This window comes from Narcine bancroftii, chromosome 4 (genome assembly GCF_036971445.1).
Source record: "Narcine bancroftii isolate sNarBan1 chromosome 4, sNarBan1.hap1, whole genome shotgun sequence".
Taxonomy (NCBI): Eukaryota; Metazoa; Chordata; class Chondrichthyes; order Torpediniformes; family Narcinidae; genus Narcine; species Narcine bancroftii.
Window position 1 is genome coordinate 252,762,388 of NC_091472.1, and position 22,929 is coordinate 252,785,316.

The 22,929-nt window shown below is 40.2% G+C and overlaps 1 protein-coding gene across 3 annotated transcripts in view; it reads left to right on the forward strand.

Annotated features, from left to right (window-relative positions):
• zswim2 (zinc finger, SWIM-type containing 2) overlaps positions 1–22,929 on the forward strand; it is a 39,226-nt gene that overhangs the window by 2,014 nt on the left and 14,283 nt on the right. The window contains exons 2-6 of one of the 3 annotated variants that reach the window (XM_069934760.1): positions 4,179–4,326; positions 6,490–6,682; positions 7,650–7,726; positions 11,786–11,826; positions 15,154–15,373. In XM_069934760.1, the coding sequence (XP_069790861.1) occupies positions 6,533–6,682; positions 7,650–7,726; positions 11,786–11,826; positions 15,154–15,373 (488 nt within the window). In that variant the 5' untranslated portion in view covers positions 4,179–4,326; positions 6,490–6,532. Of the gene's footprint in view, positions 1–4,178; positions 4,327–4,495; positions 4,591–6,489; positions 6,683–7,649; positions 7,727–11,785; positions 11,827–15,153; positions 15,374–22,929 lie in introns of those variants that run through there. The other 2 variants (XM_069934762.1, XM_069934761.1) reach the window with 2 other exon arrangements.

A 22,929-nucleotide genomic window follows, 5' to 3' on the forward strand; every position in this document is an offset into this window, starting at 1 on the left:
GCAGTGAGTGCAGAGCAACCGATGGCAGTGGCTGCCTACATCCCCTTTCTTGAGTTCAAGCTAATGCTCTGCATTACGATGGTGATGTTCAAGGAACAAAGCAGCCAACCCAATTCAGTCTCTATACCTCAGGTTAAATTTGGACATCGCCCAAAGCATGTCCTGTAGTAGCCCTGACAGCATCACTAATAATGATGCAATCTATAAGTACTGTACTTTACTCAGGTATTAACATGAATTACATGCAAACATCTTTGAAATGCAGCTTAATTCTATGATCCAAGAAAATGTACTGTCACAAAACCAAAGTGTTTTAGTGATAAGGGATTTAAATATGAAAGTTTGCAGATACTGTGATTGTAGTAAAAACAAAAAAAATGCTGGACGATCACAGCAAGGCTCACAGTGTCCAGAGGAGGTAACGATATGCAGTGCCCTCCATAATGTTTGGGACAAAAACATTTTTTCCTTTATTTTCCCCTGTGCTCCACAGTTTCAAACTTGCAATCAAGAATTCACATGTAATTAAAGGGCATATTCCAGACTTTAGTCAAGGTTATTTGTAGACACTTTGGTTTGACCATGTAGAAATTACAGCACTTTTTATACATCGTCTGCTCATTTCAGAGCACCATAATGTTTGGGACATTTGGCTTCACAAGTGTTTGTGATTACTCAGGTTTGTTTAATTGCTTCATTGCTGATGGTATAAGAGAGCTAGGCTTGCTTCTAAGCTTTTGATCACTTTTGGAGTCTGTTGTTGTCATTTATCAATATGAGGACCAAAGTTGTCCCAATGAAAGTCACAGAAGCCATGAGGTTGAAAAATATGAATAAAACAGAAATAAGCATTGCCCAAACCTTAGGATTAGCAAAATCAACTGTTTGGAACTTCACAGGAAGAAAGAGTATACAGATGAGCTCTGTTATTGCAAAGGGGCTGGTAGGCCAAGGAAGACTCCACTGGTGTAGACAGAAAAATTCTTATCATAATGAAGAAAAGTCCCCAAATCCCTGTCAGACAGATCAGAAACACTCCTCAAGAGGCAGATGGGAATGTATCAATGACTACTGTCCACAGAAGAATTCATGAACAGAAGTACAGGGACTACACTGAAAGTTGCAAATCACTAGTTAACCTCAGAAACAGGATATCCAGACTACAGTTTGCCAAGAAGTATTTCAAAGACCCTGCAGAATTCTCGAAGAAGGTCTTGTAGACAGATGTGATGGAAAGAGCAAAGTGTGGAGGCGTAAAGAAACTGCCCAAAATTCAACATACCACCTCATCTGTGAAACATGGTGTTGGGGTGTTATGGCCTGAGCATGTATGGCACACTTATCTTCATTGATGATGTAATTGCTGATAGCAGTACCAAAATAAATTCTGAGGTGTATAGAAACCTCTTATTTGCTCATTGGATGGTGCTTTATCCATTGATAAATGGATAAATGGGACATTGATCCCAAACATGCTGCAAAAGCAGCAAAGGAGTTTTTCAAAGCTAAAATCTGGAAAATTCTTGCATGGCCAAATCAGTCACCTGATCTAAATCCATATGCTGAAGAGAAAACTTTGAAACAAGCAGGACCTGAAGATGGCCACAGTACAGGCCTGGCAAAGGATCACCAAAGAAGATACCTCATGATGTCTATGATTCACAAACTTCAAGCAATCAGTGCTTGCAAGGGATATGCAACAAAGTACTAAACATGACTACAGTACTTTAATATACATACCATTTCTCTATCCCAAATATTATGGTACCCTGAAATGAGAGGACTCTGTATAGAAGTGTTTTTATTTCTACACAGTCAAATCAAAATGTACACAAAACCTTGAATAAAATATGAAATGTTCACTTTAATCACATGGTCTGTTTGATTACAAATTTAAATCTATGGAGCACAGAGGCAAATAAAGAAAAAAGGTGGCTATGTCCCAAACATTATCAAAGGCACTGTATAACCAATGTTCAGAGCCTGAGCTTTCTTCAAAGTATGAGCAAAAAGCAGGCAGGTGCCTGAATAAAAAGGCTGAGGGAGGATGGAAGAAAGGGTAGTGGGAGGAGCATAGACCAACAGGCAATAGGTGATAATTGGACATGGATAGGAGGACAGGAGAAGAAAGGTGAGAATTGATTGGAGGAGGGGGTGGTCTATGAATACAGAGCTGGAGGAAAGGAGACAGAAGAAAATGGAAAGACAGAGAGAGAGAAAGAGACTGAGTTAGAGGAAAGGAGGGCAAGGAGACAGAGATAGGGGAAGAGGATAGATGGGGGTGAGGAGATAACATAAATCAGAGAAGTCTATATTAATGCCATCTGGTTGGAGGGTGCCTAGATGGAAAATGAGGTGTTGTTCTTCCAATTTGCGGGTAGTGTCAGTCATGGATAGATACCTCGTTGTGGGAATGGAGCAGGAAATTGAAATAATTGAGATCCACGCTATTGCAGCAATCAGAACGAAGATGCTCAACAAAGTAATCTTCCAATCTCCACCGAACCTCTTCGATATAGAGATCACAATGGGAGCACCAGTTGCAGAAGATGACCCCTACAGATTCACAAGTGAAATTTGTTTCACTTGGAAGGACTGGGTACCCGAATGGTTGTGAAGGAGGAGATGTAGGCACAAATGGAGCATCTCATGAAGTCACAGGGGTGGGTGCCAAGGGGGTGGTGGCTGAAAAGGGAGGAGTGGACAAGGGAGTCACTCGTATTTCCTCTGTTCTACCATAAACTCGGTCTTCACCCACATAGCCTCCATTACCCACACATCTCCTCTGGCCCCCTCCGCCCCCATGCACAACTAGGAGAGTAATCCTCATCTAACACTGCACCAGGCTGTGGATCCAATATATCATCCATCATTTCTGCCACCTATTACATGATTTCACCTCAACCTTCTGCAGGGACAACTTTGGTCCAGCTCTTTTTCTCTCTCTTTCTCTTTCCCTCTGTTTCCTTTCCTCTGATAAATTCTCACCTATTCCATGTCCAATTATCACCTTTTGCCTGTTGGTCTGTGCTCTTTCCTCACCCTGCCATTTCTTCCCTCCTCCTCTAGCCATTTTATTCGGGTACCTGTCTGCCTCTTTACTCATACCTTGAAGAACAACTCAGGCCCGAAATGTTAGTTATATATCTTTACCTTCTATGGATGCTGTGAGACCTGCTGAGTCCCTCCAATATTTTTGTGGTTTTAGTAATGAGGCTTCTTTGTGATCTTTACTAGATGTAATATCTGGCACAGGTGTTTGTCTTTAATTTCTCCTGAAAACCAATTTCTATTTAGGCACCCTCTAACCAGGTGGCATTAATGTGAACATCTCTAGTTTTCTAACATGAGGCCAGAAAAAAACACTGCAGATACTGGAAATGTAAAAATTTTTTTAAAGTTTATCTGCAAATATTTAGCAGATCAGGCAATATCTTTGGAGAGAGAAAATTAAGCATTTAAAGATTATGATTTTTTTAATCAGGATTGAGAAAAGTTATAAATCATACATGTGAAAAGCTGAAGAAGAATGGACAGAACTAGAGGATGGAGATCAAGAGAGGGTGAATCACACAAGTGGTTGTGGTTCCAGTGAATGACTGTCCATATAGCCATAAACATTCTGTGGGGCACATTTTGGCTCACTGCTGTTCTTATTTCTGAATTAAAGATTTGGAGTTAATTTTTGAGAGTAGTATTTATAATGGTGACACTTTTGGCTGCCTTCTCCATGCTAAATCAAATAATGTTTTTTTTAGGCTGAAAAGCTTCAATAGGTCCTTTCTTCTTTGATACATAATTTATGTATCAAACCCTTATTTACTCCTCAAACTTATTATTCTTTGATGTGTCTTTGAGTGCAACAATATAATTATTCAGTTTCTCCCAAGTTTTGATTACATGTGCTGAATGTTTAGCTCCGTGATCTCACAAACAACTTAGGATTGAAGTACTCATCTAATCTCTGGACTACAGCTACAAAAAATTGCTGTTCATCCTTCGAGAAAGTCTAATTTAGGGAGTGTATGATGCACTTCATATTTCTTGTATGATTTCACCACAATCCATAGACAACTGAATGATTCACAAGCTTTGTGATACATCCCCAGGCTACCCACGAAGCCTACTCATGGACTTCCTTTTCCACTTTCTAATCCTCTTGTTTTGGTTCTCTTCAGATTCCACCTCATCCGCCTCAATCTCTCTGTTCCTCTTTGGGTACCAACAGATTGCCTCCTTAAGAATTAAGAAGGCGTGTGCTTCCCATAAACATGGCACTCTACCAGAGGAAATTCTTCTTATGACTATAACTGCTGCATATTGAAGGTGTGCAAATCTTACCTGTTGATGAAAAGGTGAAAGTTCTTCAGTGAGTGCCCTTGTAAGCACATGGAAGCAGGGAAGGGCTGCATGCAATAATGGGCTGCAGGGAGGTTTGTAAATCCCAGTGCCTAAGATGCCATCACCTCCTCTCTGAAATGAAATAATTTCTCTGTGGATAAAGTGCCTGACTGATGTCTCAGATATAATAGTGAAGAGCAAATTGAGAATCCTCTTTAAAGACTCTCTGCAAGGAGGATTTTCTCTTGGGTATGTCTTTGTCTCTTCCATTAAGGATCCTGATCTATTTTTAGTGGCCAACAATGCCATTAACAACACCTCCAGTTAAGGAATGTTGCCTGCAGTGTCACAACTTAGACACATGGGGTGATTATCTCAGGCACTAAAAGTTGGAGAAAATTATTCCTCTCAGTTTTTTTGGAAGATGTCTGAGCAGTCTACAATCAGTTCTGAAGCTACTCAGCCAGTTCTCCCAATACCAACAAGGGTCCATTTAAATCATGAAAAAAACCAAAAAATTATTGATTCATTGTACTTATTTTACTTAAGCCCCTTTCACTCTTGCATCCCACTGAATTGGCTGTTCAGTGCCCTGAAATAGGAATAGGGGTTTGGCCTTTCACACTTGATCACTACTAACTGGGACACTGAACAATTTCACACTTGCAAGGAGCCATCCCTGGGGTTCGGACTGTTCTTCATTCTACCGATGACATCATGATGCATCGAATGATGGTGGACCTGCCCTAAATCCTGATCAATGTATTATAATCTTATATTTGAACAAAATTCATCATGCCAAATTATAACATAATTAAGCTTTATGTACAGCACAGTATGAGCCCTTCAGCCCCTGTTGTTGTGCCGACCTATATAAACCTTTATAAGGGACCGTGGGTAAGTGCAAGCATAAATAGCAATAGTGGACAATTTTTAAACAGGGTGGGAAAGTTGGTAATGCTATAGTGCTCAATTTATATACCTTGGGAAAGTTTGTAGTGCTATACCACACAATTTATATAGCATTGGAAAGTTGGTAGCGCTATCGCATACAATTTAAACAGTGTGGGAAAGTTGGTAGCAGTATCGCGTACAATTTATAAATACTGTGGAAAAAAGCGATGGTGGACCTGTCCTACCAGAATTCCATGTGACAGAGAAAGGGCAGTACGCCCAGCTGCATGCACGGCATTCTGGGAAGTCATGTCTGCTATTTCTTTTTCCCCACGGTCTTTATAAATTGTGCGCTATAGCGCTACCAATTTTCCCAAGCTGTTTAAAAATTGCTATCCATTGCTATTTATTTCCTCTTTAACTCTCTCCCACTGTGACTTTCCCACAGCAAAGTTTATACCTTCCTTTTAATCTTTTCTTCCTTCATGATCCTGCACTCAAGCAAAAACTTGGGTCACTTCAATCCTGCAATGCAATTACTCATTTCACACTTGCCTGATTTCAATGCCAGCATCTGCAGACACCGGGTATTGTACTAGGTATTGAGGTTGTTAGTCCCTGGCATGAGATGACATCATCTGACCCTGCCGTGGAGCTGATGTTGTATTTACACTAGACACTTTAAAAGCCGATTGGCAAGTGTGAAAGGGTTTTAGACTCTTTTACATTGGAAATATTGTGGAGACTTAAAATCCATTGATGTTGTTACTGGTGGAACTGGGCAAATAATATCAAAAAGTCCACATCCAGGTAAAGTGTCCGAAACCAATGTGGATCATGCATCTCAGCATCTTGACCAGTTTTGGAAATGGCATGATTTCACCCCAAAATAATTGCTCGTACAATCTTCTCAGATGAATATTAAGATGTTGAATGTCTTGACCATAAGATTTGATACTTTGTGATTGAATTTCCAATGTAGAATAGGTTCCAAACAAATGAAACAACCACACTTCTGAAGATAAAGGATAGTGTGAGTCCATTTCCATAAAAGTATGACAGGCATATCTTTTACAGAAGTGGCTGATTTTATGGAGTCCCAAAATAAATCTGTGGAAAATTATAAACTTGTATCCCCGCCCAAAATTAAAACACTACAGCTTGATTTAAGTAAATTAACGCAAATGAACTTTTTCTCTGGAATGGAACACTCTGGAATGAATTGTATAACTTTACTGACATTTTTTTTTCCAGATCTATATAAATTTATGAAGTTATCTCACCTTACTTTTTCATCATGTCACGAGCAGCACCCTTGAGAAGAACTGTAACTGATTTGGTTATCAGGAGTCAAGATCAGGCACTCAATACAACAATCTATATTTTGAGAGAATTAGGCCCTGTTGGATTTCTTCTTAAAGAAGAAGGCAAAGCTAAATGTTTTAAAGTAAGTGTAAAATAATCAACAAAAATTCTCCTTGTTTTTTTTGCAGTTGATTCAATAAATTAATTTTTACTATTTTAACTTTACTGCATTTCTCAAACTTGATATTTAAGACAATGACACAAGAGCAGAAATGGGCTATACAGCCCATTAAGTTTGCCCTGCCATTCATTCATGAGATTATTCATTTTCTCACAGCGCCACTATCGTTTGATGTTTTTTTTAATAATTTTAACTGAATTATAAAGAATTGAGCTAGTTTCTATTAATTGCACCTACCAGTGCAAATCATATCAAAATCTTTCTACGATTTAAAGTATTATCTTTTTCCCATTTTGCCTAAAGTTCTCAGCAATATTTCTGTTTTCCATTCAGTTATTCATCCCATTCAAAGAACTGAGACATAAAATATATTCAGGTTGCTTTGAATTCACACGACGAGGATCTTTGCAACTCTACTTGCATTTGCCTATTGGTAATAGTTAATAAGAACATAGATTTTACACGTGCATACCACAAAAAAATAGGCTTAATTCTGTAAACTCAGTTCTACGCAATTTTAATTTTAATTATTGGTTTGAATTCCCATATTCCTATCGCTATTCATTGCTTTCTGGAGAAGCTACTGGATTTGCCATCTCAGCTGGATAAAAAGTTGTCTGTCTTTGCTTAATCAAACTATTCACATGATGTCCAACAAACCAAAAGTAATCAATGAGAAAGGAAAAATAGACAAGTTTTGTAAAGGCCATCCATCACTGTTTAAAAAATATTGAAATCGTTGTACTTGTTTTTTGCTGTTTAAAGTAAGATTGTATTTGAACTGTAATGCAAATGAAATAACCAGTGAGCATCCATAACTACATGATCTTCCATAGAAATAAAGTGAAGAAATCTGTATGTAAATAGACAGTGTTGTTTATATTTAGTAATAAGGAAGTCCATTAATTTCTCTTCTGTTTTCTGTAAGGTAAATATAGGAAATCCTCACAATTGCAGCTGTTCCACATTTCTCAAAGAAAATGACATCTGTAAACATATCTGCTGGTGAATTAATTTTCTTGTATTGTCTCCAATTCATGGAACATTTTTTCTGTATTTAAAGGCTTGAATACTTATCAAGAATGCATCTTTAATTGATTTAATATGTTTTTACCATCTGTTATATATAAGAACACTACTATCGAATTCAAAGCTATACTGTTAAGTGGGGAACATCTGAACTGGACCCCTCCGTATTAGTCTAAATTAGATTATGTGGCACAGGCTAAACACAGTGTTGCTCTTAATTGTCTTGAAAACAATGGAAAATGACTCATCTTCAGAAAAACACAGCCATTACTAACTGGCTCTTTGGCACAGATCTTCTGAGAAAATTAATTCCATTGAATTAATAAAAGGTCATGAAAGGACTAACAACAAAATGTCCATGCTTATGCACTTTAAGCAGGAAAATCTCATTAAAATCTTCAGTAAATTTTCAAAAAAAATCCTGAAACATTGTCTTTTCAATAAAACAGAAAAAAAAAACACTTACTCTGAGCATACAATGAACACAAGGAGAAATGTTTCATAGATATATTTTTATTTTTAATCGAGCATGTGACATTGGTACTTAGTTTAGTTTGCAGATTGGAAAGTACAGCTGTTTACAGTTCTATCAATTTTAGTGTAATATTTTTTATACTCATTGTATTATGTCAATAAATATTACATAAATTATAATACAAGTAGTCACAAAGGAAAGTTTGAGGAAGAGGCAAATGCTTTCAGTAGAAATCATGTTGCTTTTTTTCCTGCCATTATGGGCTTTGTCTCTCATTAGGGAGTAGCTTTTTTGCTTGGACCTGATCAGCATTTTTTTCTTCCCTTCCTGTATCTAATTTGAAAGTATCGGAACCAGGAAATCCAACACTAATTGAGCACTGATGTGTATTTGGCCTGTCCTAAATTTTCCCAACATAGGCACCTCCCAATCTGCAGGCAGGAAAGGAAAGGATATCAATCACTGTTCCTTCCAAAGGAGAGAGTTGCACAGCTAATATCATTTGAGTTGTTCCTTAACGGGAGGGTAAATTTGAAATGAGTCTCCAGAGGACAAGAAAATAAATGTCTCTCAACTAATTAGGTAATAACCTTAAATTGAGGGGAAGTAATTTATATTTTAATTACTCCCTTTGCCCCTTTCTTTTAACATATAAGCTCTCAAAGTATATTTAGTAAGTTAAAGAAAATATCACTAAGTGTGTGAAAATTTTGCTTAAGTTCAGTGACTAATGGCATTACAGACTGTTCAACGTGGTTCAGGTTTACTCTACAGTTTATGCCAAGTTGTCTGATCTAAAGTGGAATGGACAAAATTCTGTCGTGGGCCTTATTCTCCTGCACCTATTTCCATGCTGTGGAGTTTTACAGCATGAAAACAGGTACTTCAGCTCAACTTGTCCATACAGACCAATGCTAGTCCCACAAGAATGTGTTTGGGGCATATCCCTCTGAACCAGGGGTGGCCAACCTTTTAATTTTTAATTTAGACATACAGCACAGTAACAGGCCATTTCAACCCACAAGTACATACCAGGGGTGTAGGTTAATTGGGCAGCATGGACTCATGGGCCTGTTACCATGCTGCTATGTTTAAATTAAAAATGAAAGGGTTGGCCACCCCTGCTCTAAACCTTTCCCATACATGTACAAATCTAAATGTCTTTTAAATGTTACAGTTATACTCATCTCTACCACTTCCTCTGGCAGCTTGTTCCATATATCCACGATCCTTTGTGTGAAAAATGTGCCCCTTGAGTCCCTTTCAGGTGTTTCCCCTCTCACCTTAAATTTATCCTCTCTACCCTAACATTTGCCTACCCTGGGACAATTAGCTTATCTACCATATTTAACAGCATATAGGACCCCCTGCCCTATTTTTAGCATAAGATTTCAGGAAAAAATTGTTTTAGTGTATTTACCTTCACTCACCTTGATGGAAACCCTCCAGTCTTGCATAGCCGAGATGCTAAAGCCTCCTCGCACACAAACACAGCAGCAACACGTCCTGTCTGCCACACGCCGATCCTCAGGTTGTTTCCTCACCACCCCTCCCAACCCACTGTACAAACACTGATTGATTGACAGGTGTGCTGTGACCTTCGGGCACATGAGGACTGGAGGGAAAGAAACCAGGGCAACGGGCAGGGCCCTGACCCACCATCGCGGGGAGAAAGCGATAGATTGCTTGCTTTGAGGGGAGCACTGGTCCTCAGTGATCAGGCTCCATGCTGAGCACAGCTCCTCAAACAGATTAAATCAGGCATGGGGTTGGGCTGTTTGCTCACTGCCACCCACCCCCACATCTCATTCAATTTGTTCAGGGGCTGTGCTTGTCAAACAAAACCTAATCACTGAAGCCTAGTGAGAGAAATCGTGTGAGCAAATGGGAAGGAGGGAGAAAGTGAGTGGGAGGAAGGGAGCAGGCGACTCTGGAAGGCATGGGCCACCCAATGGAAAGTGGTCCACAAAGCTGTGGGCCTGTTTCCTGGACAGACGCAGCACCTCCATGGGCTTCTTCAAGCTGGGTGAGTAGTTTGAGCCATCTTGCGGATGAAAGCTTCCACTCCATTTGTACTTCGGTGCCCAAAATGGCAGCATCAAAATGTCACCTTTGTATATAGGACCCGGGGTGGTTTTTGATATGATTTTGGGGGGGAAATGGGGGTCCTATATGACGTCAATTACGTTATACTCCTCATGATTTTCTAGGTCTCTGTGAGGTCTTTCCCCTCCCCCGTCTTGTTGTCCAGTGCTCCAGGTAGAAAAAACAGCCAATCCAGATTTCAAGCCCACATTATCAGAGATCTTATTTGCTCCCTTTTCAACTTAATGATATTTTTTGTATATCTGGCCAGAAATGTGCGCCAACTATACAGGATGTCTCATCAACATTTTGTAAAATTGAAATATGACATCCAAAACTTTTTACTTTATGAAAGCAAGCATGTCAAGCATGTTTTTCACCACTTTCATGGAATTATGTACCCCAAAGTCTCTCTGTTCTACAACACTCTCCAAGGCCTTATCATTTACTGTACTGGGCCTGTCCTGGTTTAACCAATGAAAGTGCAACATGTCTTACTCTTCTGAGTTAAACTCCATCTTGCATTCCTTGGCCCATTTTCCCCAATTCATTTAGATCTGTTAGATAGTCTTCACTGTCTTTTACCATCAATTTTGGTGTCATCCACAGACTCAATAACCATGTTAACTATATTGTTATCAAAGTCATTAATTTATAATACAAGCAACAGTGTAACTTGCAGCACAGCACAGGTCAAAGGCAATCTGAATACAAACCACCACCACCACTCTGTCTCCTACCATCAAGTTAATCCTGTATCCACTTGACCAGCTCACCCTGAATTTTCTGACCTTTTGGACTAGCCTACTTCATATTACCTTTGTCAAAGGGCTTGCTAAGGTCCCGACCTCATCAATCTACTTGGTTACCTCTTCAAAAAATTCAGTCTAATTTGTAAGATACGATTCAGTCCTTTCTTTTACAAAAGCTGTCCCTTATAATCCCCTCCATTAATTACCCACTATGATACAAATATATCTACCAGGGTTCCTGCATTTTTTCCTCTACGCTTCCCACAATATCCTAGGATACACTTGACCTGGCCCCTTATGATTTATCAATCTTTGTTTCTTAAGACCTCCAACACCTCCTCACCTCTATATTATCTCTCCTGAATATTAATTCCCTGAACTCCCTAGCATTCATTTATTTCTTGGGTAAATAAAGATATCTCCTTAGCTCCACAAGTTGACTACCTTGTTGGCCTTAAGGGAGCCTGTGGTCTTTCTAATTATTATTTTGCCCTTAATCTCTGGATTTTCCTTTTACCTTATCTGCCATCTTGAGTACCCTCTTTGGTTAAAGAATAAATAATGGTCAGGCAATAAATTACTACAGTGCCAGAAATTCTTTGGATTAATCTTCATTAAGGAGTGAAATGTTTTTAAAAGAGAGGGGCACATGGAATTCTGTAGTTGTTTTGATATTGACATTTTAGTATTTTAATATATATATTTTTTAAATTCTTTAAACAGGATTTTGTTGAAGAAGTTCAGGCTACCACGTGATCATGAATGTGAGTATGTAATTCATTTCTTAATTTAAAGAATTACAGATTGTTGCTCTCTACTTGGGTTTATGCTTAATCATTATGGAATATTCTGAATACATCTTCACAAGCCTAAGTAAATAAAACACATTAGCAATCCAGTAACTTTCAGATTAAAATAGATTTTTGTATTGTGCTAATCTATCTTGTACAAACTGAGTAGGTTTCATCAACAAGAGTTTCCCATAAACTTTCTCAGCAAAACATATTCAACAACATCCTTAAACCATGCAATGATTTTCCTTGTTATTTAGCAATGGGGACATTACTGCATCTTGATGGTGCTTCATCAATGACCATTTTACAAAAAATAATTTGGACAAGGTGTGCCTGCTGCAAATGGAATATACTCATCATATGCTGCAAGAATATGTTCTATGAATTAACTTCTCCAACAAAAAAAATTAAACAAAGATTGATATAGAATTCTCTTGCATTACTGTAATGTCTCACAATTAAATCTAAAAAATGGCTTTGAATATCAGGCTGTTTTTTTTTTTGTTTTGTTCACTATTTGAATGGATTTGGAGCTCTGCATTATAATGTTATCTGAAATGATTTCAGTATCATCAAATCTCAAGAAATACTAATAAGGCCAAGGCTCAGAGGGTGTTTTTGTTCAAAATGATTGTTGTTGCTTCTAAATGTATTATGTATGTTATAAGAGAGGGGTGGGCAACCTATGGCCCACGAGGCAGATCCAAATTTATCCGGCCCGCAACCCAAAGCGTTCGCCCAACCACCCTCAGCCACTCCAACATACATCGTTCGCTGCACTAAACTGTCAGCCTTTGTCATCGGTGGTTTTGGGGACTGTGTGCGTGGATTAAACATCCCTCAGCAAAGGAAATACTTTGTGGCATTCCTACAAGTTCATGAACTGGGCAGTAAAATAATTGTGTTCATGCGGAATGTTCACTCTCCACATCATTATGGCCAGGAATCAATCATCAACTTCATCGCTTTCTGCCCCTTGGAAAATAACTCACCCTGGTGCTCCCAGGAACTTGCCCTCAAGATGGGCTTGAGAGAAGCCGTGCATCACTGGCCAGCCGTCCTGCTCTTGGTCCTAGTCCACTCACCAGTGTATGTGGAGCCAGGTGACCAACAGGGCAATCCTTTCAGAACAACTCCAAAGCGCCCCCTCCCTTGAGCTGCCACCACCACCACCACCCTCCCTGCTCTCCCAAGCCATCCCCTCTCCCCCAAGCCACCCCCAAGCCGTCTCCCTCTCCCTGCTCCCCGAGCTGCTCCCATCCCCTCTCTCTCTCCACTCCTGAGCTGCGCCCTTCTCCCTGCTCCCCCCTCTTCTCCCCTGAGCAACTCATTAAGGTGCAAAGCCAGATGTCCATGTGTGAGACGCAGCAATGTTCCTTCATCTGACTGGCTGAAAGCAAAACTCATTTAGCCCTAAGCAAATTTCATTCACTCGGCAATGGGATTTACCTCACATACTCATAGTTCAAAACACACCTTAGAGTGCAGAGAAATTAAATAAAAGCAGGAGATCTGGATCAAAGGCAGAAGATGAGAAGAATACACAATAGCATCTGCTGGGAAAAATTCAAGATGCTGTATTCGACGAATCTGTTTGTGTCTGCAATTTTGCAAAACAATGATTATTATCGATTATTTTTAAAACTCCTGAACTTCTTGAAGAATTATTTAAAATAAACCAAGTTTAAATGACAGCAATCCAAACGCCTGTCTGAAATATTTATATCCATCAAGGGATGATTTTATCACTCCTGCTAAATAGTTCATTCTACCAGTGGTTAGATTGATAGCACAACTCCTTGAGATGATGTCTTGCTATTGGCATCAATGATTATGTCACCCAATATCTAAATGCTTTCAAACAACAAACAAAATCAAGTTTCCTATTAATTGATCTGCTGTGGTTATGGGATTAATCCTGAGGATGTCTGTCCGATTTGCCAGGAAGAGTTATTGAAAAAGAAACAACCTGTGACGTATTGCAGGTCAGATTTGTGCTTGTTAAATTATGGTCTGTTTTGGGGTTAGTTATTTTGTTTTCATTTTTCTCCTTTTTGACTTTTATGTTATTTTATTGTGTCATTTTTATGACCAACTTGTGATTTTTGGTGCATTTTCAAATATGAAGATGCCTTCCCTGACCTGAAATGCATCATCTTTTTTTTTGGAAGGAATACAGTTGATCTCATTACTTGAACTTTTTCTGATAAATTGTCATCAGTTATGTTCATAGATTGTACCATTACGTACTTCAAACTCAGAGACAATCAAAAACTTAAATTAGATAATGTCTGTGTTTCAGTGTGGCCCATCATTCATCCACTGACACACCATCTGGCCCATGCATAGTAAAAGGTTGCCTGCCCCTGTTACATGGTCACAATATAAATCTGTCTAACAAATGAAAGCAAGATGATTGCACTACAATAAATATGTGTATCTCTGAGAAGGGCTTGTTGGAAGAATTACAGTTGGTCTTATTTTTAACTACACCTAAATCTTAACAATAAAGTTGCTATATTTGCATGGAATTATTCCATGATCTTCTGAATTGAGTGACATAATTTTACAACAGTTTTTAAATGTATTTCTTAGGGTTTTCTTTATGACTGTTTAAAAAATTAATATAAATAAAATGTTTAAAAGCATACTTGCCAGTTCCACTTTTAGTTCTTGTGAATCAGTCAAGTTTAGCTGCCTTGTAGTGCAGATCACATTTATCTAAACTTAGACAATTATAGTATGCTACCACTGAGTTTGGTGAGTCTGAGCTAGGAAGAGATAACTAACTGAGGTTCATGTTGTCATCCCTATCTAGTGGAAGCTGCAGCGTCAGATACTGTCATCGAATAACTAGTGGCTAATCAATGTCAATCCTTGGACATTACAAAAAAAGCCATTTGGTTGAGATACAAAGAACCACCAGTGCCAGTAGAATGGTGCTGCAACACAATTTTGATATAATAACTGAACATGCTAGAAATATTTTGTGGGGCAAACAGTTTTTGTGGAGAGAATAACAGAGTTAAAGTTACAGAGCAATAAACTTTCCATCACATGAAAAAGTTAGAGGTCTTTCTAACCACAACTTAATACAATAGGGAAGACAAATTGAAAGCAGAATAATTTCACATTTAGTACTATGTTCAGAACCTAAGTCAATGATGGAGTAACATTGTATTCATTTTATAACTACAAGGAACTTGGTGTGGGAAAGAAGTTCTGCATTAATTGTAAATGTAAGAATCTCCATGAATTTTAGAATGAGTGTCATTTTTGGGATTGCCCTCCTTTCAGGTGCCTTCCAACTTGGCCTTGTGGACCGAGAAATTGAAATACTACTGAATAATCTCCACGCAGATAAAACACCACAACTTCCTAATGGAAATTTTAAGATTAAGCAAAATTTTGGAGAAGCAGTTGGAGGAGTGCTTCAGAAGGAAATTAATCCTGAGGATGTCTGTCCGATTTGCCAGGAAGAGTTATTGAAAAAGAAACAACCTGTGACGTATTGCAGGTCAGATTTGTGCTTGTTAAATTATGATTTTTGAACAAAAATACAGAATAAGAAAGAAACTTGCAAAATATCTTAAAATACATTTTGATCAACACTAGAAAATTAAATATGTAGATTGCTTTCTAAACTCAGATATGATGATAAGAAAACAGGTTTCTTTATTTTCATGTGTTTATCATGGTTCACAGAATAGTCAAAATGTAAATACTATTTATAATTGGAGTGTACTTATGATTTGTCCATTAATTATTAGAAATATTAAAATATTTATTCAATATGAATTTTATATATTTTTTAATTGCTTTTTTTTCCTAACATTGCTATGTTAATGAAACCTCTGATGTGCCCATAATCCCTGCCTCTTGCTTACTCTATTAATTTGAAGAAAGGTAATTTTGTTGTATTTAATAAAATCACTGCTTTAAGAACAATGTTGCTTTTATCATACTCTCTCAGAACTTTACCAGTGAAATTATGTTTCAAAAACATAGGTCTAATTTCTCACAGTTGATTTAATTATAGTTGACACTGGCTTTGATCATTATCTGAAACATCATTAAATGACTGATTGTGGAGTCTGCATGCTTACTTAACAGAGAGTACAGATTGGAGTTAAATCAAGAAGGGGAGTAGACAATTGATCACTAATGATCTCTGATATGAAATACTAAATTAGCTGAAACTGGGACCAATGAGGAAAGAAAGTGATGCTTAGATTATACAAAAACCTTATGCAGTTAAATTCCTATTAACCAGCCCTCAATCAACCAGCAAAAAAGGGTCAGGAAAATAAATAAATAAATGCATTCATAAATAGATTTTAAAATAAATAAATTTTTAAATAAAAGTTTTAAATTATAAAAGTAATTGTTCTCCAAAGCAACAAAACCCCCTGGGAGCAAACATTCCTGATTGTGTCCCACCCACAGCAGCTGTTTGAATAAAGTTTCAATAAAGTGGTGTTTGAATAAAATGGCATTGGACAGGATGAAGATCTGGCTGACGCCAACTCTCCCAAAATGTCTCCTTACACCTGCCTGATAAGAGTTTTTATCTTGATAAGTATATTAGTAAGGATTTATGTGTAAACAAGGGGGAGGCGGGTTAATTATGACCGCTGCACATTTAGCACAGCAGTTAGCGCAACACTGTTTGAATGTTAAGGAAGGTGCTCCAAGAGCCTGACTGGGACATTTGCATGGTGATTAGTTTGATTGTCAGTGCAGGGAAGGTACACTGAAGGCTTGACCGGGACACTGGTGTGGAAATGAGCCGGGTTGCACTGAGGGTCTGACCAGGACACAGATGTGGAGGTGAGTCAGATTGCGCTGAGGGGAAGGGCTTAATTATGATAGCAGCATGGTTAGCATAGCAGCCAGACAACACTTACTGCGCTGCAGATTGGAGTTCATAGTTAAATTTTGTAAGTTATGGGAATTACCTGATTAAAGTGAACTTTCCATAATCAAAGATTACAATATTGATTTTTTTTTTTTGCAAATTACATTTTGCACTGTCTTTTCACTTCTAAATCATGTATTTTTAATACAGGTGTATTAGTTAGGCATTGCAAGAGAGAGGTTCAAAATTTGCATATCCAACATCTGCAATCCCCGTAGGTGCCAGATTGTATTGTGTGGTATGGTATTGTATGGTACTGTATTACTTACATAATTACAAGTGATATTATTGAAAAATAAAACTGATTTTGATTGTTTGGTAACTGAGGGATAAATTTCAAATCATACATTTTAAATATAGCAAACTTGAATAAACATGCTGTTATCCTACCAATTTTGCAGTCTAATATTTCAGTTAATAGTCATCAAGGGAATCCTGCAATGCATTGGAAAACTAAAATCATTTTATGCATGCAGTATCAATCCTTAAATAAATGTTTGAAGACTGATGGAGATTATACTTTGTCTACTACTGTCAAAGAAGCAGGCATGCCAAAAGCTCAGACTCAGCAGAAAGCAGCTGATTGGGCAATCGAGGTCATGTGACCCAAGAAGTTGGAGGCAAGATTTAAAAAGCTCAGTCTTAGCAGAAAGCAATTGAGGTCAGGTGACCTGACAGAAAGGTGATTGGTTGGAGAAGTAATTAAGGTAAAGGGCAGTGATATATAAACAGAGCAGCTAGTGTAGGAATCAAACTCTTCCTCTGCTCAAAGATAAGATCTTTGAATTTAAATTAGGAAGGGTTCACAGAGACAGCAGCTAAGGCAGTTAGTTGAGAGCTCTGATTGCAGCATATGGGAAATCTGGGACAGCACAATTGTCCCTAATGACTGCACCTGCAAGAGGAGCATCCAGCTGGAGATCCTGTTAAGGAAGTGGAGCTGGATGAACTCCAGACACTTGGGAGATGCTTCTAGAGAGAAGCTTCAAGGAGACTGACATGCCTAAAAGTCAGGAGACCAGTAGCTGACTGTTAGGAGAAGAAAGGAGAAGAGCAGACAGTGCAGAACACCACTGTGGCCATTCCCCTTAACAACAAGTATTCTATTGGGGGACACAATCTACAAGGGATGAATTGTGGAGCTCATGTCTCTGGCAGAGAGGCTGGCCCTTTAGCTCAAATAGGAAAGGGGGAACTCGTTGGTTTCAAGAGCAGATAAGAGGTTTGGTGAATGAGATTGGCTGCCACATAATATGATGCCTTCCAGGTGTAAGGGATGTCTCTGATTGAGTTCATAGCATTTTGAAGGGGGAGGGTGAACAGCCAGATGTAATGATCCAGGTAGGAACCAATGACTTAGCTAGGAGTTGGGATAAGGTCTTGAAGAGGGAATATAGGAAGTTGGGAAATCATTGAAAATCAGCTGGTAATCTCAGGATTGCTGCCTGTGCTATATGCCAGAGAGGGTAGGAACAGGAAGTTATGGCAGATAAATTTGTGGCTATAGAGTTAGTATAGGGGGGCAAAGGTTCAGATTTCTGGATCATTGAGATCTCTTTTGGGGAAGGTCTGACCTGTATAAAAAGGATGAACTGCACTTGAACTGGAAAAGGACCAATATCCTGGTGTGCAGGTTTGCTAGAGCTGGTAGGGAGGGTTTAAACTAGTTTGGCTGGGGTGGGAATCAGAATGTAAGTGTAGAGATTAGGGTAGAAGGACAAAATATGATGTTATGTGCTCTGACTTGGTGAGGAAGGACAGACAAGGGACAAGACATAAATGTAGCCAGTTAGGAGGTTTCAAATGTGTCTATTTCAATGTTAGGAGAATTAGGAATAAAGGGGATGAACTGAGCATAGATCAGTACATGAAACTAGGATGTTGTGGCTGTTACTGAAACTTGACTGCAGGAAGAGCAGGATTGGCTGATGAAGGAACTGGGGTTTAGGAGTTTTAAAAGGAATAGGATGGGAAGTAGAAAAGGGGGAGAGTAGCATTACTGGTCAGCAAAAGTATCACAGCTATATGAAAAGGAGGATGCTGCAGAGGGAGTGTCCACTGAGTCGATGTGGGGGGGGGGGGGAGAATTCAGAAATAGGAAGGGAGCTATTACTGTACTAGGAATAGTCTATGGCCCCCAAATGGCCCTTGGGACATTGATGAACAGATGAGCAGGCAGATTTTGGAATGGTGTGGAAAATACAGGTTTGTAGTTATGGGTGATTTCAATTTACCTAATATTGACTGGCACCTCCTAACTGCAAGAGGGATAGATGGGCTGAATTTGTCAGGTCTGTTCAAGAAGGATTCCTGATACAGTATGTGGACTGGCTGATGAGAGGAGAGGCACTTGTGTACAGAGCAACAGCAGTATATGCATATCACTTCAAGTAGAATGGCCATTTTTGTTATTAAGAAGACTACATCTGTATTCTCTGGAGTTTAGAAGATTAAGTAGTCTCATGAAAAAGTTGCAATATTTCTGCCTGGGCTTGTTGAGCTGAATGTGGAGAGAATTCTTCCAGTGGCCATGGAATCTAGAATCAGGAGTCTTGATCTTAGAAATAAAAGATTTTTTAACTCAGTCAAGACCGAGATCAGGGGAAACTTTTCTGGTCTGTGCGCCAGTACTCCTGGGTCTTGACTTCCAGAGCCAGTTTTAGAATGTAACAATGGCGTTCGGAGGACCACAACTACCCATAATGGTATACAACTCCCAACTCGCAACACTCTTCCCCCCGACACCCAGCCCCCACCTGCAGCCTCTCCACCCTCTGCATATCCCCTCCGTTACTATTCAAGAACCTGACCCTGGACTGCCGGCCCATTGTGGCAAAAAGTAGGTGCTAGAGCACTAAGGATCAAGCATTTATAAAGTCCGAGGTGCAGTGATTCCTGGCGGAAGGATCATAGTTCCCACTTCGAGCCTGTGGTGGGCCCAGGTCCTGGTGGTCAGGGGCGATTAATAGATGGCATAATGAGATGAGATATTGTTTAATAATGGAAAAAATTACATATGTTTCACGTAATTATAATTTTTTTTATTAATAAGTGGTTGTTATATTCAGAATATTTACATTTCAATTTACATTGATTAGATCTTGATATGTATATTTAATTTTTCTTTAATTTTTTTTTCTTTTTTCTTTATGGCTCTCCTTAGGAGAGTTGGCTGAAGCGGGGGGGGGGGGGGGTCCTTTTCTTTTTATTTCTATATATTAAAAAAAACTTTCATGTTTATGGTTAATTGTTGTATATGTCATATACTATTTGTTTTTTGAATGAATAAATAAAGTTTTTTTAAAAATGGTGGTCAGGGGCGGAAGCAAACCCCGCATCGTGATAGATTACAGCCAGACGGTCAGCCACTTCACCCAGCTAGATGCTTTCCGCCTCCCCCAGATAGCCGATTACAGTCAATAGAATAGCCCAATACAAAGTGACCTGAAATCGGCATACCACCAACTTCCCCTTTCGCCCATGGGCCTGAAAATACACTGCCTTTGGAGCAGATGGCAGGCTTTATTACTTCCCCGGGGTCCCCTTTGGAGTCACCAACACAGTCTCAGTGTTCCAAAGGGAGATGGATCGGATGGTAGATAGGCATAAACTGACAACGATGTTCCCCTACCTTGACAATGTTACCACCTGCGGCCATGACCAGCAGGACCACGACGTAAACTTGGCGAAATTCCAACATGGTCAAGTTCCCTAAATCTGACTTAAAAACAAGGAGAGGTGTGTGTTTAGTACCACTTGCCTGGCCCTCATTTTTGCAGCGTGGCACTTGGTATCATTGCCCCCAATCCCAACTGCTTGCATCCCCTCATGGAGCTCCCAATACCACACAACCTCAAGGCACTGAAACAGTGCCTGGGGTTCTTTTCTTATTATGCCTAGTGGGTGCCCAATTATGCTGATAAAGCATAATCAGCAGAAGCCCGGGCAGCATTCAATCAAATCAGACATAGCTAAAGCCATGATGCATGCCGTGAATAAATCCATCCCATTCCAGGTGGAGAGCGATGCCTCTGACTTCGCCCTGGCTGCCACTCTCAACCAGGCGGGCAGGCCAGTAGCATTTTTTCCCAAACCCTCCACAGCCCTGAAACACGGCACTCTTCAGTCGAGAAGGAGGCACAGGCGATCATTGAGGCTGTGCATCGCTGGCGTCGCTACCTGGCCGGGAAAAGATTTAGCCTGCTGACAGAGCAACGGGCCGTCGCCTTCATGTTTAACATAAAACTGCAGATAAAATCAAGAATGATAAAATCCTGAGATGGAGAATTGAACTCTCCACCTATAACTACGATATTCTGTACCAGCCAGACAAACTCAACGATCCCCCAGATGTCCTATCCCGGGGAACATGCACGAGCACACATCGCAAACACCTCCAGTCCCTCCACGATGTCCTCTGCCGCTCTGGAGTCATGAGGCTTTTCACTTCATAAAAGCCCGGAACCTCCCATACTCCATTGAGGACGTTAGGTCCCTGACCAGACACTGCCGGGTCTGTGTGGAATGTAAACCACAGTTCTTCAAGCCCGACAAAGTGCACCCCATCAAGGCCACATGCCCTATCAAACGGCTGAGTGTCGACTTCAAGGGACCCTGCCTCAACTGATAGGAGCATCCATTTCCTTAATGTCATAGATGAGTTCTCTAGATTCCCATTTGCCATCCCCTGTCCCAACATGACCTCTGCCACAATTATCAGAGAACCTCAGCATATTCACCCTCTTCAGGTTCCTGGACTATATTCATAGTGATCAGAGGTCCTCGTTCATGAGCAACGAGCTGCGGCAGTACCTTTTGGCTAGAGGCATAGCCACTAGTAGGACTATGAGCTATAACCCCAGGGGAAATGGCCTGGTGGAGTGAGAAAATGCCACCATTTGGAAGGTGATCCTTCTGGCCCTTGTCGAAAGGCCTGATGGTGTCTCACTGGCAGGAAGTCCTGCCAGAGGCACTCCATGCCATCTGATATCTCCTATACATTGCTACAAATATAACCCCTCATGAACGCATGTTTTCCTTCCCCAGGAGGTCAGCGACTGGAATCACTCTGCCACCCTGGCTTTCATCTCCAGGACCCGTCCTGCTGAGGAAGCATGCGAGGGGCCATAAGACCAACCCATTGGTGGAAGAGGTGCAGCTCCTGCACACAAATCCACAAACACCTATTCCAGTACCCAGATGGCCAGGAGGACACAGTCCCTGTCCAGGACCTGCCGCGTGTTGCAGACACCCATCTACCCCCACTCCGACCACTACATACACATACATTGGCCCTTACAGGGACTTGGTACAGGCTATCGACACCACCCCCGGGCACCCACACCACATGCCCGGGACCTTTGCCCTGTCGAGCTGACCGCCACAACCACTCCCACAGACAACCAGACCCCACCCCCTATGGCGATAGCCTTGCTGCCCACCCCCCCCATCTCAAGACACCCGACCAGCAACTGAGCTGACCTGTATGCCCCCGGCAGAGCTGCGCAGGTCACAGAGGCAGAGGAAGCCACCTGACCGGCTGAACCTCTAGGACTGGGTCTTGTTATTTGTAAAGAGTGGGTGAATGTAGTGTTATGTATATATGTATAAACCATACATAAGTGGCTGGCCTGCACACTGATGACTCGACCCTATGTAACCCCTCCCCCTATGACCTGGCCATAAAGGTCGACCTCCCTGCCCCCTTCCATTCATTCGAGCACATGGAGTTGGGCCAGCTGAAATCTAATGTGTATTAAAGCCTATTGTTCCTCACTCACTCTTTAGAGTCATTGATAATGCACATCACTACTGGAGTTGCTGACCTGGGAAAGCAGGGAATGGAGAGACAGTGCTGCTCCAAGGGTCGAACCACCTGATCCTAAGTTGGTGGCTCTGTACAGGCTTTAAACAGCCTGTTAGAGGGGCCACCAGTGTCTAAATAATCTAATTGTTTGTTATTCGTTTATTTTGCCTTTCAGTGAATGTGCGTACATCCATCTAGGTTCCTTTAAACATCATTAACTACCCAATTTCTCACCATTTAAAAATATCTGCCTTTTTGTTTCCTGTATCAGTGTGAGTGACCTCATTTTTTCACATTACTGTCCATCTGCCATGTTCCTACCAATCATTCAGCTTGTCCTTATTCCCCA